The sequence below is a fragment of the Pteronotus mesoamericanus genome, unplaced genomic scaffold (assembly GCF_021234165.1).
Source record: "Pteronotus mesoamericanus isolate MK-2021 breed Mesoamerican mustached bat unplaced genomic scaffold, CSHL_Meso_final contig_221, whole genome shotgun sequence".
Classification (NCBI taxonomy): domain Eukaryota; kingdom Metazoa; phylum Chordata; class Mammalia; order Chiroptera; family Mormoopidae; genus Pteronotus; species Pteronotus mesoamericanus.
In genome coordinates, this window is record NW_026555092.1 from 8,789,425 (window position 1) to 8,804,000 (window position 14,576).

Genomic DNA, 14,576 nt, shown 5'->3' on the forward strand with positions numbered 1-14,576 from the left:
GACCCCCAGCCTGCTCAGATTCCGGGGCGGGGGTGGGGAAACAGTTCCACCTCTCAGTGGGAGGAGCAGAGAATTTCCACCCACCAAGCTAGATGCCCAGAAGTCCTCCTTCATTTCTCCTCTCTCTCACCCACCACATCTGATCCTTCAACAAGTGCTGTCTTGAATAGGCCCACTTCTCTTGGTTTCTGCAGCCGCCAGCCTCGTTCAAGCCTCAGCATCTCTCGTCTGGGCTGCACCGGAGCCTCCTACCTGGAGTCTGAATCCACTTTTACCTTGCAGTCTGCAGAGCAGCCAGAGCGGGCTTTTGTGTTTGGGAAGTTCCTCAGCAGTGAGAAGACAATTCAAGCTCCCTGCTACTTACTGCCTGAGGTCCTGCCTGATGTGGCTCAGCCTGCTGCCCAGCCTCTTCTTGCTCCTCTGCCCCGTCCCTTTACAGGGCAGCCACTCTGGGTTTTCTTCTGTTTGTCAAACACAGACTTGTGTCTGGCCTCATGCTGATCCAGCTTCTCGGACCACCCTCCCCTGGGCTCTGGGAATGGCTGCCTCCTTCTCATCCCGTAGGCCTCTGCTCAGATGTCATCTCCTCTCTGAGACCTCCTTGATCACCTCATTGCTCCAGGTTCCTCTGCCCTGTGCAAATCTTCATAGCACTGCGCATTGTGGAATGACTTACCATATCTTTGTCTGCTTATTTATTTACCTGTCTTCCCACTGGGTTGCAGACTTCACTGCAGCAGGGCGTGTGTCTGCTTGGCCCAACCCTGAACACAGCACCTAGCACAGAACTTGGCACGTAGTAAATGCACAACACATATTTGTTAAATGAATGGGAAAATCAGACAGTAAAGCACTTCCATGTAACCTCTAATCTTATCTCCCACAAGGTCCAACACAGTACGGCAGAGCAATAGTCTGCCTCTCACACGGCCCTGCAGGAAGTGCTTGGTTGCTTGCTTGCTTTCAAGATTTTATTTATTTATTTTCAGAGAGGGGAAGGGAGGGAGAAAGAGAGGGAGAGAAACATCAATGTGTGGTTGCCTCTTGTGTGCTCCCAACTGGGGGCCTGTTTCACAACCCAGGCATGTGCCCTGACTGGGAATCGAACCAGTGACCCTTTGGTTCTCAGATCAGCACTCAGTTCACTGAGCCACACCAGCCAGGGCAGAAGTGCTTTCTATAAGGGAACCCAACAGGCCCCAGGAGCCCGACATGTCACGATACGTTCTGACACCCACAACATCAGGCCTGGCCTGGATCTCATGGTTAGTCCCAGGTATCACTGCTCCAAGTTCGAGACACATCCAGCTGACCACACTGGGACATGAGGGACTCCCTGCCTGAACCACGGTGCCATTTGGGACCCAAACAGCTGAGTCTCCAGGCCTCAAGCAGTGGGCCCTTGGCCACAGACCTGGGTTGAGTCAAGCACAATGGGCCTTTCTCTTCCCAGGAGGCCCTGCTCAGCCCTCAGAGGAGAATGGCCCATTCTGAGCCCCCAGAGCAGCTGTCGCAGGGAAGGGGGGAGCACTGGACTCCTGGGGAGAAGAGGAGGCTGGGGCCTCTGCTCTGCTGTGTGACCTAAGGCATGTCACTGCCTCTTTTTAGTGTCACCCCCTTTGTGGAAAGAAAAGAGCATGAAAAACTCCCAAGGAAGCATGTAGGTACCGATGGGAAAGCAAGTCTCAGAGACAGGCAGTGTTTGCCCAGAGCCGCAAGGCCAGCTGAGCCCCAGGCCGGCTGGAGGCAGAGGGCTCTCAGAGGAGCCTGCTGTGTCTCCCACCTGTTGCTCTGCCTCAGGCCCTTGCACAAGGGTAAGACAGAGAGGGAATGAGTCACCAGGAAGGAGGAGGCCATGGAAAAGGAAAGCGGGGTTCCAGTCCCCCTCCCGGAGCCCTGCCCTTTCCTCTCCTCTTGGGCCAAGCAACCCAGTGAGTCACGAGATTCCACTGGGCTCAGTGCCAAGCTCAGGGCTAGAAGGGACCCCCCTCCCCCACAAGCCATGCTCTTGGCTCTACTGTCTATCCCTGTTCTATGTTCCTGCCTCCTATGCACAGACAGACAGATAGATAAGGACCGTCAGACAGCCAAAATCCCCAAACGGACACAGATACCTCCACAAATACATAGATACCTAGTAAACAGGCAGGGACAGTGGCACAGCAATATGCATGGACATACCCACCAACCAGCACACAAATACAGGCAAACGGTGCACTGACAGACAGACAGACAGACAGACGGGCTCATGACCAACACAGAAGCAATATCCAGACAGATACACAGGCACATAGCAGACTCAGACAGACACACTCAAGCAGAATCGCCCCCCACACACAGTACACAGATACAGACATGAACACTTAAACACACACACACACAACACAGACTCAGATGGGTGGCCTACAGAGGGTGATGTGAGGCAAAGGACAGGCCAGCTGTCCCTGGGCCAGCCCTCGGCCCCAGGACCCAATGGAAACTGATCCATGAAAGCGGGTCCTCTGGGCACCGGCTCTGCTGGAGGCAGCCTCCAGCACCCGCCCTGAGGATGTGATGGTTACCAATACCGAGAGGCCCACCATGCGGTCAGACGGATGGAGGTTAGATATGAAAAGGGACTTCCCAACCAGGAGGGCGTTGAGGCCTGTAGTGGGTGACAAAAGGGGACTAGAGGGAAAGGAGTAGAGCAGTGGCAGGCAGGAAGCCCGCGTACTGGCTGTGCCACCTCAGACACAGCTGATCTTCTGAGCCTCAGTTTCCCATCTAGGCTTTGTCCCAGGTCCCTGCAGGGGGCAGATGGGCCATCTCCTCAGTATGCCGGTGCCAGTGCTGGGCCCCAGGGTGTTATTCCCCCACCCTCCACCCCTTTCCCCCGACTAGAGCAGGGTCCCTTTGGTGACTCACTGCTCAGTCCCCTGGCAGGGGGTAACCCAGTCACAGATGCCTGCTTGTCCTGGTCCCTCCCCTCCCCCAGGAGCTGGCCAGCTGAGGATGCCCCTAGGCTGGGCGAGGGGGAAGGGGAGGTCAGACAGAGGGCAAAGGGAATCCCCAAGCTTGGTGCTGGGTCCCCTTCGCCACCCCCAGAGGCTGCTTTGAGGCCCAGGCCTGGGGAGCGGGAGCTCTGTCCAGGTGTAGAGTCTTTCATCCTCTCTGCTGTTAGAGTCCTCTGGCCTGAAACCAACCTGTTGGAAGAGAGGGGATTGCGAAATGAGGAGGTAAAAGGTGACGGCAAGCCTGGCGGGACAGAAGCCCCATTGTTTGGGGCCCAGGACACAGCCTGGGCAAAGGAAGGGCTTATGCCCTGGGGCAGGAAGGGGGGCTCTGCAGGGGAGGGGGGCACCAGCTGGTGGGACTCCTGCCATTGGGCCCTGGAGGAGGACAGGTGCCAAGCAGGATGCCCTCAGGATTAACAGACAGACGGGGCCGTGCCTGGCGAGATGCCTCGACAGACCCAAAGAGGGGTCGTAGGGCAGGGAGGCAGCCCCTAGAGCACGCCCGCCCCGCCCCCTCAGGACGGTGAGCTGCTCGAGGAACCTGCAGGTTCGGGATTCCAATCATTCCTAGGAACCTGGCTCGGGGCGGCCCCGAGTCTACGGGGCACTGAAAGAGGGGTGTGCACGGCTGTTTTCACTACCGAGGGTTCAGAAGGGGACTTAGAGACGCTTGCCGCCGGCACCTTCTCCATGGTCTCCCAAACCTGGGCCCAAACCTCGGAGCTCCACCGCCCACCACGTCCCCTTCTCCGCGCCAGCCTCTGAGCCCCACGGTGACGCCCACGGGGAAGTCCTTACCGGTATCAGACCACAGGTCGCTCTTTCGGTTGGAGTTCCGCCCCCTAAGGAAACAGCGTCCACCGGAGACCAAGCGAGAAAAGTCCCGTGTCCCTCGCAAGTCCCAGCTTCGGAGTTACCGGGCTACCCCAGGTGCGGGAGCCGGCTCCGCCCCCTCGCCGCCCGGCGGGGCGGCTCCGCGGGTGGGGCGGTACAAAAAAGCGATCCCGCCCCGCGCTTCCCACTTGACTTTGAGTGTCCAGCGGTCACAGGAGTCGGTCACAGGAGTCCGGAGGCGGCGCGTGGGGCAGCCTGGGCCAGCCCACACCCTCATCAGGTAGGGACGCTCCCCTGCTCAGGAGGGAGAGGGTGCAGTAGACAGAAGGAAGAGAGAGAGCAGAGGGGACAGGCAGAGGGACATGACAGATGGCAGAGAGGAAGTGCGGAGTGGCCAGAGGGACACAGAGCACAGCAGAGAGGGGCGCCCACATCAGGGATGGAGGCTGAGGCAGGAGCAGAGGGACCCAGGGCAGGAGAGACCTCTGGTCCCAACTGTGGGTGTTGAGTGGGGGGGGTGGAGGGAGCACCAAGAATGCCACAGTGCCCACCTGCTGTCCTCGAAGTTCCCCAAGGAAGCCAGGAGGGACTTCTGCTCTCGCCCAGTCCCCTCCCCTCTATGAGCCACGGCACCTAAGCTGTGGCTCCTCTGCCATTTCCTGCCTAGGGACACACGAATCAGGGTCTCTGATCTTGCTAACCCCCCCTTGGACTTGCGGTCCCAGGAAGTTGGGATATCAGTCCCTGGGTGCCTGGGAGTCTCTGCTGCCCACTGCCTTGGACCCCTGACCTCTGCCCTCCCTGGGGCCCAAGAGGCACCATGTGGAAGTGTCCACAGGGGCTGCTGCTGTTGCTGCTGCTGGCTGAGTTGGCACTGGGTGTCCGGCGGGGCCGTGGGCGCCGGGAGCTAGCACCGGCTCTGCACCTGCGGGGCATCCGGGATGCGGGCGGCCGGTACTGCCAGGAGCAGGACCTGTGCTGCCGAGGCCGCGCCGACCACTGCGCCCTGCCCTACCTGGGTTCTACCTGTTACTGTGACCTCTTCTGCAACCGAACCATCTCGGACTGCTGCCCGGACTTCTGGGACTTCTGCCTCGGCGTGCCACCCCCTTTCCCCCCCATCCAAGGTGGGCACCAGACATCCACGGGTGGGTTGCTTTTTCAGCCCCGAAGTCAGCAAGGCTCAGGAGCAAGGCTGATGTATTGGCATTTCCAGGGGAGGCTTTATAGAATCTGGGAAGGAGGATCCACCTCTCTCTCTGCACCTCTAGGAAGTCCCCTCTCTGGTCTAACTTGAATCTCTGCAGCAAGACTGAAAGACAGAAGATCCTCGGTCAGTGGGATTTTAAGTTGGCCCAGGAGAAAGGCAGCTTCCTGCCCTTTCTCCCAGTCCTGTTTCCATATTCCGGAGATGGAAGGCGCAGGCCCCGCCCGCTGACTCACTCTCAGGCTGATAAAGTGCACAGGGGTTGGTCAGGGTCACCTTAGCCATTCCTCTGCCTTTGCCCAGGATCCTCGACCCTTGAGATGGCTGGTCACACCTGGGAGATGGGTCAAATCTGTTTCTGCCTTCAGCCTTTGCCACTTTCCTTTCCCATGCACTTTTATCCAGCAGGAGAGTACTTAAGTTCCTTACCCCAATTTCCTGGGACTGTGTGTGTGAGGTTGCATACCTGGGTTATCATCCCCAAGTGCTGTGTTAGTTTAGTGGAGTCTCTTTCCTTCTCTGGGCCTCAGATTCCCCATGCATCCCCACCCCACTTCCCATCTCCCAGCTCCAGCTCATTTAAATGCAAAAGATCCAGGGAGCGTTGTGGCTGGCAGCAAGGGAAGCAAGAAAGACCTAAGTTGGGGTCACTGATGAACTGCCTAAGCAGCAGGTGTTGTGTGACCCTGCGGGAGATGTCATACGTTCTAGCTCGCCTTTAGTTTCAGTGAGGGCTGGGATGTGTGTGTGCCTGTGCATGTCTCTAGACACCTGACCTTTGGGGACTTGGCCATCTCAACTACTTCTCTTTTCCTCTTCCCTCCCACCAGGATGTATGCATGAGGGTAGAATCTATCCAGTCCTGGGGACCTACTGGGACAACTGTAACCGTTGGTGAGTGTTGGGGGCTTGGAGAAGGCATGCCTTGTGGGCTTTGTGGCTGACAGACTTGGTTCAACCCCCAACTTGGTCACTCACATGCTGGGGGCAAGTCCTTTCCCTTCTCTGAGCCTCAGTCTCCTCATGGGGAACATGGGAATTTTTATACTGCCTGTGTCAACTTATGTAAACAACATTCTAACAACATTCCCCAAGGATGATCAACCACGGATACCGGACTCCAGGTGGGGCCCTGAGCAGGGAGTCACTCCCGGCCGCTCCTGGCTTGGACTGGGCTACTGCCCTCCTGACCTTTCTCCATGTCACCAGAGTCCGAGAAGGGGGCGCCAGGAAGGAAACCTCTGACTGTAGCATCCGCTGCTCCGGACCGGATGAGGGTCAGGGATGGCTGAGTGGGAGGTCAGCGAGCCTGTAACAGGGACTTCCCTGGAATGCAGCCCCTGTTCCTCCTTCACCCCTGTTCTGGGCAGGAGGATGAAGGGGCCCAAACTTCCCCCCTACTTTAATCTGAGGCCTGAGATGGGAAGTGGAGAAGGGCTGGGTACGAAGCCTTGAGTCACTTGATGGAAATAATGGGGACCCTGTGACTTAGAGGAGGAGGCCCTGCACCTACTCCAACCCCTGCCCTCTTTGCCCAGGAGGCCCCAGGGAGAAGCAGACTTTTTGGAATGCATTACGCATAGTGTTTCCATTGCCTCACTGGTGTGAGGGGTGCTGGGTGAGAATGTGCCTGGGTGAGTGTGTGTGTGTGTTCAGAGCGCGCCTGCATGGTTCCGCCAGTCTTCATAGGGTGCCTGTGGACACGGAGGGGTTAACACTCTCTCCACACCTGTCCCTGGGCCTGACCATCCCAAATCCCCACTGGAACACTGGGACTTGCTGTCACCAGTACAGTCTAGACCTGGTTGAGCAGCCCTGGGGGCAAAGAGGAGATAGCAGGAGGACTGACCAGCCTACTACCTACCCCCCCCAGGCCAGCTCTGGACAGCTGTGTTCCCGTGCTTGGCACCTGAGAGTATCAGGCAGTGCCTGTGGGCCTTCTAGGCTGCGTGAGCCCTCGAGGGATGAAGGATGCTTCCAGGGGAAAGAAAAGGAGAGCCTCCCTGCCCTGCAGTCTCTTCTGACTCTCCCCGAAAGTGTCCCCGCCCACTCCTGGGACTGGAGAGTCCAGCCATACTGGGTCTTGTTTCCTCTTGAGGCTCCTTAAAAGGCAACATTGGAGGCGGGAGCCTCGGGCAGGCTTGGAATGAGGCAATTTAGCATCCTGTAATAGTTATGAGCTTGTAAAAGCATCGAAGAATTCATAGAATTCAGCTATTCAGTGGACACCTATTTTTTTAAAAAAGATTTTATGTATTTATTTATTTTTAGAGAGATGGAAAGGGAGAGAGGGAGAGAAACCTCACTGTGTTGTTGCCTCTCGAGCGCCCCCTACTGGGGACCTGGCCCACAACCCAGGCACTCGCCCTGACTGGGAATCGAACTGGCGACCTTTTGGTTTGTGGGACGATGCTCAGTGCACTGAGACACCAGCCAGGGCATTTTTTTTCAATAAATATTTTATTTTTAGAGAGAAGGGAAGGGAGGGAGAAAGAGAGGGAGAGAAACATTGATGTAAGAGAGAAACATTGACCGGTTGCCTCTCATATGTAACCGGACAGAGCACCGAACCCACCACCCAGGCACGTACCCTGACTAGGAATTGAACCAGCAGCCTGCTGCTTCATGATATGACATCCAACAAATGAGCCACACTGGTCAGCACATACCTTTCTTTTAAAGACCTACTATGTGCGGCCAGAATGCACGACAGGTCCTTGTCCTTTGCACTGGAGCTTCCAGTCTAGTGTTAAAGAACCAGACATACAAACTAATGTGTCACTTTAACCTCTTGCAAGTGTGATGGGAAAACAGAATAATGAGGGAATCCTAGTTTAGAGTGGGGTGGTGGGGAAGGAAGCCCACTCAGGAAAGGACACTTTTGCTGACCCAGGTTATTGAGAGGCCCGGGAGGGAAGGTGGGAGGGAGAGCTTGTGGGAAGGCCAGGAGGTGGGACCCAGCGCACTGCAGCCGGAGCTGTGCAATGGGAGAGGCCCGGGGGTGCAGCGTGCGGGCGGCTTCCCATGGGGCTCATAAGCCCTGGCGAGGATTTCGTATCTTGTTCCAAGTGTTGTGGGAAGCCACTTAGAGAGCACGCACTCTGATTTATGTTCTCCAAAGATCTCTCTGGCTTCAAAAAGGGGTGTGGGGGATCACAAAAAGGTAGGGAGCCTGGTTAGGAAGCATTTGCCATCGTCCAGGCGAGAGGTGAGGAAGGACCAGAGTACTTGGTGGCAGTGGAGGGGCGACAGGCAGATAGACTGAGTACTTCATGGTGTGACTTCCTGAACCCAATGACTGGGGAGCCGTGGGGGCTGGGGGGTGGGGCCAAGGCACCGCAGACCACCCAGCGTTCTGGCTTAAACACCTGTGGGTAGGGGCCATAATCTGAGTTGAGAGTGTTAGGAGAGGTGCAGGTTTGGGGAAAGCGCGCTTGGCCATTTTAAGTTCAAAGTGACTTTTACACACCCAGAGGAGCTGTCAGGAGGCCAGCTGGATCTGCGTCTGAAGCTCCAACGGGCTGGGGCGGGGTTCCTGTCCTGAGAACACTAATGGTCAATAACAATCCCAGGGCACGTACGATGGACCCAGCCTTGCCCTAAGTGCTTTGCAAGCCTGCCACTGCATCCCCGAAAGGTGGTACTATTATTGTCCTCATTTTACAGCCCATAGTTGAAATAACTTACTGGTGGCCACGTGCCTCATCAGCTAGGACCGGAACCCAGATCTGACTGTCAGAATCCATGCTCTTAGTCACTTGGTTATGCTGCCTCATTCATTCACTCAACAAATATTTATTGGGTGTCTACTAGGGGCTAGGCTTTGTTGTGTAGGCGCTGAAATATCAAATAATACCTGCCCTCAAGGACCTTAGAGGCTATGAGGAAACAGGTGTAAGCAAGAGAAGTATCTAAACACGCAGTATGTCAGGTAGCGAGGCCATGCTAAGGGGAAAGAGAAAACAGGGAAGTGGGATAGGAAGGGTAGAGGATGTTGAATTGTAAGATAGGGTGGCCAGGGCAGGCCTCCCTGAGGTTCCATTTGAATGAAAACTTGGAAGACATGAGTGAGCCGTGGGATGTTGAAGGATGAGCAGCTCAAAGGCTCTGGGGCAGGAGCACGCGGGGGTGAACAGTCAGAGGGTCGGCCGGCCGCGGCCCCGGGAACCAGGCCTGAGAGGAAGCGGTCAGAGAGAGCCCAGGAGGGCAGACTGGGGAGGGCCTTGCTGGCACTGAAGAGGCTTTGGCTCTTAGTCTGTGATGTGAAGCCAGTAGAGGGTTTGAGGCAGAGGAATGACATGTTATAAGTTGGTTTAACAGGATCTCTGGCAGCTGTGTTACAAATATACGGGGGGGGGGGGGGGGGGGGGTGCAGGGCAGAAGCAGTGAGTGAGTGAGAACAGTGAAGAGACTACAGCATAATCCAGGTGAAAGGTGCTTGAACCACGGGGTCTACGGGAAAGAATGAGGCGGGGTTTGGATCGTGGATGTGTTTTTAAGGTAGCGCCAACAGGACTTGCCAATGAATTGGATCAGCAAATGAGAGAGAGAGTCAGGCTTTTGGCCTGAGCTCCAGGAAAGATGGGGTGGCCATTTTCTGGGGACTGTGGGAAGAGCAGGCATGAGAGCAGGGGAGACCAGGAATTAAACTTGAGGTGTGTTAAGTTTGACCTGTTGTTAGGCACCCCAGTGTCTAACATGATGATGAGTAGCAGCAATTTTCTTGAGTCCAGTTTAGGGAGACATCTGGGTGAATACAACCTTGAGAACTGAGAACTTGAAGTTGACATTTAAAACCACCAGGCTGAATGGGATCGTCTAGGAGTCTCGCCATAGACACTGGTACCGAATCTCAGGCCCGTGTTGACCTCTGAGGCCTCCTCCCTCAGAGGCTGCCTAGCGACCCCTCACCTCTTCCTTCCCTTCTGTTCTCCCAGCACCTGCCAGGAGAAAGGACAGTGGGAGTGTGATCAGCAGCCATGCCTGGTGGACCAAGACATGATCAACGCCATCAACCAGGGTGACTACGGGTGAGAGGCCCTGGAAATGCCCTGCTGGGCGCACCTGCACACACACACACACACATTCTGCCAGAGAGGCATGTCGTGCCAGGCATACCCACACTCAGATCTCGCTTATGTGTATGCTCGGCCAGTATATGTCTCTCCCACCCACACATACATACCTCCAGGACCCTCAGCCTTCGCAGGTCTGTCACTTCCATCCCCTCTCTTGCAGGTGGCGAGCTGGGAACCACAGTGCTTTCTGGGGCATGACCCTGGATGAGGGCATTCGCTACCGCCTGGGCACCATCCGTCCATCTTCCTCCGTCACCAACATGAATGAGATCCACGTAAGTCCATTCTTGCCCGCAGTCCTGCGCTCTCATGGTCTAGGAGCCCAGGGATCCTGGCACCCTCTGCCCTATTCATCCAAGGGCCTGGGCCTATCCCTCTCCAGCAGACTGTGTGACGCTGGACAAGTCGCTCTCCTTCTCTGGGCCTTCGGTTCTTGCCCATAACAAGATGTACTACACCAGGAAAACTGATGCTCAGATTCTGTGTTGTGGTTCCAGCCTGAGCCCCTTCTTGGCCTCCCCAGACTGGAAAAAATGCTGTTGGTCCCAGCTGGGTCAGAGCCCAGGGGACCAGGAGGTCACCTTGGTATTTTGAGAAGGGAAAAACAGACTCCTCCAGCTCTGGCCAGAGAGCAGCAATTCTCGGAAACAGCTCAGAGGAACCCCAAGGGAAGAGGGGGCTTCTCCCTTCCCACTAGTGGGACCCTTTTGGGGGAGAAATGAGAACCAGACCCAGAACAGCTCAAGGGTGAGAAGGGTTACTGTAGCAGGACAGGGCTGGGGTCCACCCTGGAGGCTCCGTCTCTCAGCCGTAGGCAGGGGCTGGCCGGAGTGGCCCTCCCTGAAGAGGGACTTCAGCTCAAGGCTGCCCATGTCCTTACTCCCTGGGGCCTCTGCTATTTGCCTCCTGCTGTTTGCCTTGGCAGCCTGCTGCGTCACGGGACCTGATTGCTTCTTCCCTCCCCTGACCTTTGCGGCCTGACGCCCAAGGTCCTGGTGGGAAGGAGGATACAACAGATTGGAAGGTGCAGAGGAACACGGCAGGGGTTGAGGATGAAAAGCAGGGCGACTCTGGCCTGGCCACTTCCCTGTTCCTGGCCTCAGGTGTCTCATCTGGAAAACAGAACTAGTCACCCCGCACGTGACACTAGGGAGGCACTAAACGGTGCTTGGGTCTTCCGCTCGCGTCAACATGAAGGTTACTGGAAACCTTCTGCAGTGGGAGGGCTCAAGATCAAACTGTAGAAGGCCCTGGACTCTTCCTTGGTGGCCTTCCAGGGCCAACAGGCCTCTGAGGGGCAGACAGGGCCGAAGCAGGAGGCAGCTGAGTGACTTTTGCCTTGCAGACAGTGCTGGTCCCAGGGGAGGTACTGCCCACAGCCTTTGAGGCCTCCGAGAAGTGGCCCAATCTAATTCACGAGCCTTTGGACCAGGGCAACTGTGCAGGCTCCTGGGCCTTCTCCACGGCAGGTACGTCCAAGGGCAGAGGCTGGCTTGGTGGGGAGGGTGGGCCAAGGCCTAGCTCTCTGACGGCACCTTCTGCTTCCTTCCACCAGCCGTGGCATCTGATCGCGTCTCAATCCATTCTCTGGGGCACATGACACCTGTCCTGTCACCCCAGAACCTGCTGTCTTGTGACAAGCGCAACCAGCAGGGCTGCCAAGGTGGGCATCTCGATGGCGCCTGGTGGTTCCTGCGACGTCGAGGGTGAGCAGCAGCAGGGGGTGCGGGCAGGAAAGAGGGCATGGGGCAGGGGGCCTTGGGGAAGGCCATGCTCACTCTGCCCTGGCTCCTTCCTGATGCCCCCCCAGGGTGGTGTCTGACCACTGCTACCCGTTCTCGGGCCCGGAGAGAAATGAGGCTGGCCCTGCGCCCCGCTGCATGATGCACAGCCGGGCCATGGGTCGGGGCAAGCGCCAGGCCACTGCCCGCTGCCCCAATCACCATGCCCATGCCAATGACATCTACCAAGTCACTCCTGCCTACCGCCTTGGCTCCAGTGTAAGTCTGCACATGGGTGGCGGGCAGAGGGAGAGAGCTGGAGGCCTGGCCGAAGGCTGGAGCCTCTCCTGTAATGGATGCTCCCTTCCTCACCTCCCTCCCTGCAGGAGAAGGAGATCATGAAGGAGCTGATGGAGAATGGCCCTGTCCAAGGTAAGCACCCCTCATCCGGCTCCCGGACTCCAGAAGCTTTTGTGTCTGCTTAAAGCTGGGCATAACAGCACATGTGGTCTGTACGGCCTTGAGCAGTAAGTCCATTGGGGCCGGGAGTGGAGGGACCATGTCCCTTCCCCGCAGGCAGCACCTGGAGGGGTACTTAGATTCTCAGTAGGAGAGGCTCTGGAGCCTGGGAATGAATCTCTACTAGGGCTTTGGTGCCGCTGCTGATGGGCTGAGCCACGCCTACCTTGACCTCTGTCCACAGCCCTCATGGAGGTGCACGAGGACTTCTTCCTGTACCAGAGTGGCATCTACAGCCACACACCAGTGAGCCTGGGGAGGCCAGAGCAATACCGCCGGCATGGGACCCATTCCGTCAAGATCACAGGGTGAGGGGCTTTGGGGGGTGGGGACCGCCGAGCTTACACCGGGGGCTCTGAGCTGCCTAGAATCTAGGCCATCTCCCTGTAAAACACCATTTCAAAGAGAAGGAAACTGAGACTCAAAAAGAGGAGGGACTTCCCCTGGCCACACCAAGAGCTTAGTGCCTTTTAAGGTTCTTGAGGGACTGCTCCTTTCTTACACTCAGAGATAAAATAATTCCAATGAAACACAGACAAGGGTTCAGGAGTTGCTCTTCCTCTCCCCATCTCAGCGCCTGTTCTCAGCCCGGCCTGACTCAGTACCTCACTTCCCCAGCCTTCAGTTTCTCACCTGAGAGAACAGAAGTTAGAGTCACTGATTTCAATTGCCCTGCCAATGAAATGGACTTTGCAGTGGGAGTTCGGGGCCTCTAAGTTACCCGCATTCTCAGTCTCTTCCTTCTGGTCCCTGGCATCCACCCGCCTTGGCTCCCCAAGTGAGGAGGGAGGACAGGCAGAAGTGTGAGGCTCCGAGAACTGGTCCACAGGATGGGGGTCTCTGGAGGCCAGGGGTCCACATTCCCCCTTTTCTGCTCACCCCTCAATTATCGCTTCCAGTGCCTTTCCCCACCCTGGGAGTGGGTACACAGACTTAGAGATGTGGAGACTGAGGGAGGCGCAGGCAGGGACAGAGACCTGCCCAGGTCTTAAGGGTGTACCCAGAAGGCAAGAGGCGCCTGGATAGGGAAGGCCTGAGGGTGGGGCCCCTGAAAGCAGGTGGAATCAGCGCCTTGGCCCCTGCCTGGTTCTGGCCTGCAGGTGGGGAGAGGAGTCGCTGCCTGACGGGAGGACGCTCAAATACTGGGTGAGTCGCTGCGCTGCCCCGCCTCCCGCCCCCGCCCCGCTTCCCCCTTCCCCAGTGTCTCCAAGCCCCTGCTCACAACCCGCCTCGTTCTCAGACGGCAGCTAATTCCTGGGGCCCAGCCTGGGGCGAGAGGGGCCACTTCCGCATCGTACGTGGAGCCAACGAGTGCGACATCGAGAGCTTCGTGCTGGGTGTCTGGGGCCGTGTGGGCATGGAGGACATGGGTCACCACTGAGGCTGTGGGCACCATGCCAGGCTGCAGGCAGAAGAGCCCCCTGGGGGGTGCCCCCTGCCCCATCTGCCTGCCCAATCATGTGCTCTGGACGCCGGCAGGCCCCAGGGGCCTAATCCTTGTGAGGGTTCCGCTGACACAGCGCCCGGCCTGGGAGCCGCGGGCAGGCGAGGCTGGTGGAGCCCCCAGTCCTCCCAGCGGGTACGGGACAGAGCCTGGCCTGGGAGAAACCAGCCTGCAGGCCCCAGGCTCCCGCATCCCCATGCAAGACCACTGAAGCCAGGACACCCCCAAGTCTCCAGCCCCACTACCCCATCCCACCCTTGTGCTCTTATTCTCCAAAGATATTTATTTTTATTTTCACTGTTTTAAAATAAAAACAAAGTATTGATAACTCTAGCAACTCAGAATTTATGGAAGTAGAAAGCCAGGCCAGAGTTGGGGTGGCTTATGTTTAGGAAGCAGAAAGGGCTGCTGCGGCCTCGCAGGTGGGCATGGGTGGGTGGCCTAGATGTCTTAGTCTCCACTCAGCCCTGCTTGTTAGTGGCCCTGGGCACTGACACACTTGGATGTGGAGCACGGATGGCATGACTTTTGGCCCCTGGAGAGACATGAACCCGTGGGAACCATCTTTCAGACGCTGAGTCAGCACCGCCTGAGAAGGGAGGGTGACCCACCAATCAGCGGGACTGGCGCCAGTGCCCAGCAGGCAAGGGGGGTACGGCCCTGCAGACGCTGAGCCTCTGTCTCTGAGGATCAGCCTCTCCCAGCCACCCAGGCGAGGGGCCCCTCTCTTTCCCCTGCCCCTGGGCTCAGCACAGCCTGCCTCTCCAGCCCTCTCCCTAC

The 14,576-nt window shown here is 57.3% G+C and overlaps 1 protein-coding gene across 2 annotated transcripts; it reads left to right on the top strand.

Moving 5' to 3' along the window:
• Positions 1-4,018: 4,018 nt before the first annotated feature.
• On the top strand, positions 4,019-14,142 carry TINAGL1 (tubulointerstitial nephritis antigen like 1). Of its 2 annotated transcripts, XM_054571884.1 has the most exons (12): positions 4,019-4,107; positions 4,641-4,954; positions 5,865-5,928; positions 9,972-10,064; positions 10,273-10,387; positions 11,458-11,581; positions 11,668-11,818; positions 11,923-12,112; positions 12,220-12,265; positions 12,537-12,660; positions 13,453-13,498; positions 13,593-14,142. In XM_054571884.1, the coding sequence occupies exons 2-12, from the start codon at positions 4,648-4,650 to the stop codon at positions 13,731-13,733; spliced, it is 1,401 nt and encodes a 466-aa protein (XP_054427859.1). In that variant the 5' UTR covers positions 4,019-4,107; positions 4,641-4,647; the 3' UTR covers positions 13,734-14,142. The 2 variants fall into 2 exon arrangements, with proteins under 2 accessions (XP_054427859.1, XP_054427860.1); XM_054571885.1 differs by lacking the exon at positions 4,641-4,954.
• Positions 14,143-14,576: the final 434 nt, after the last annotated feature.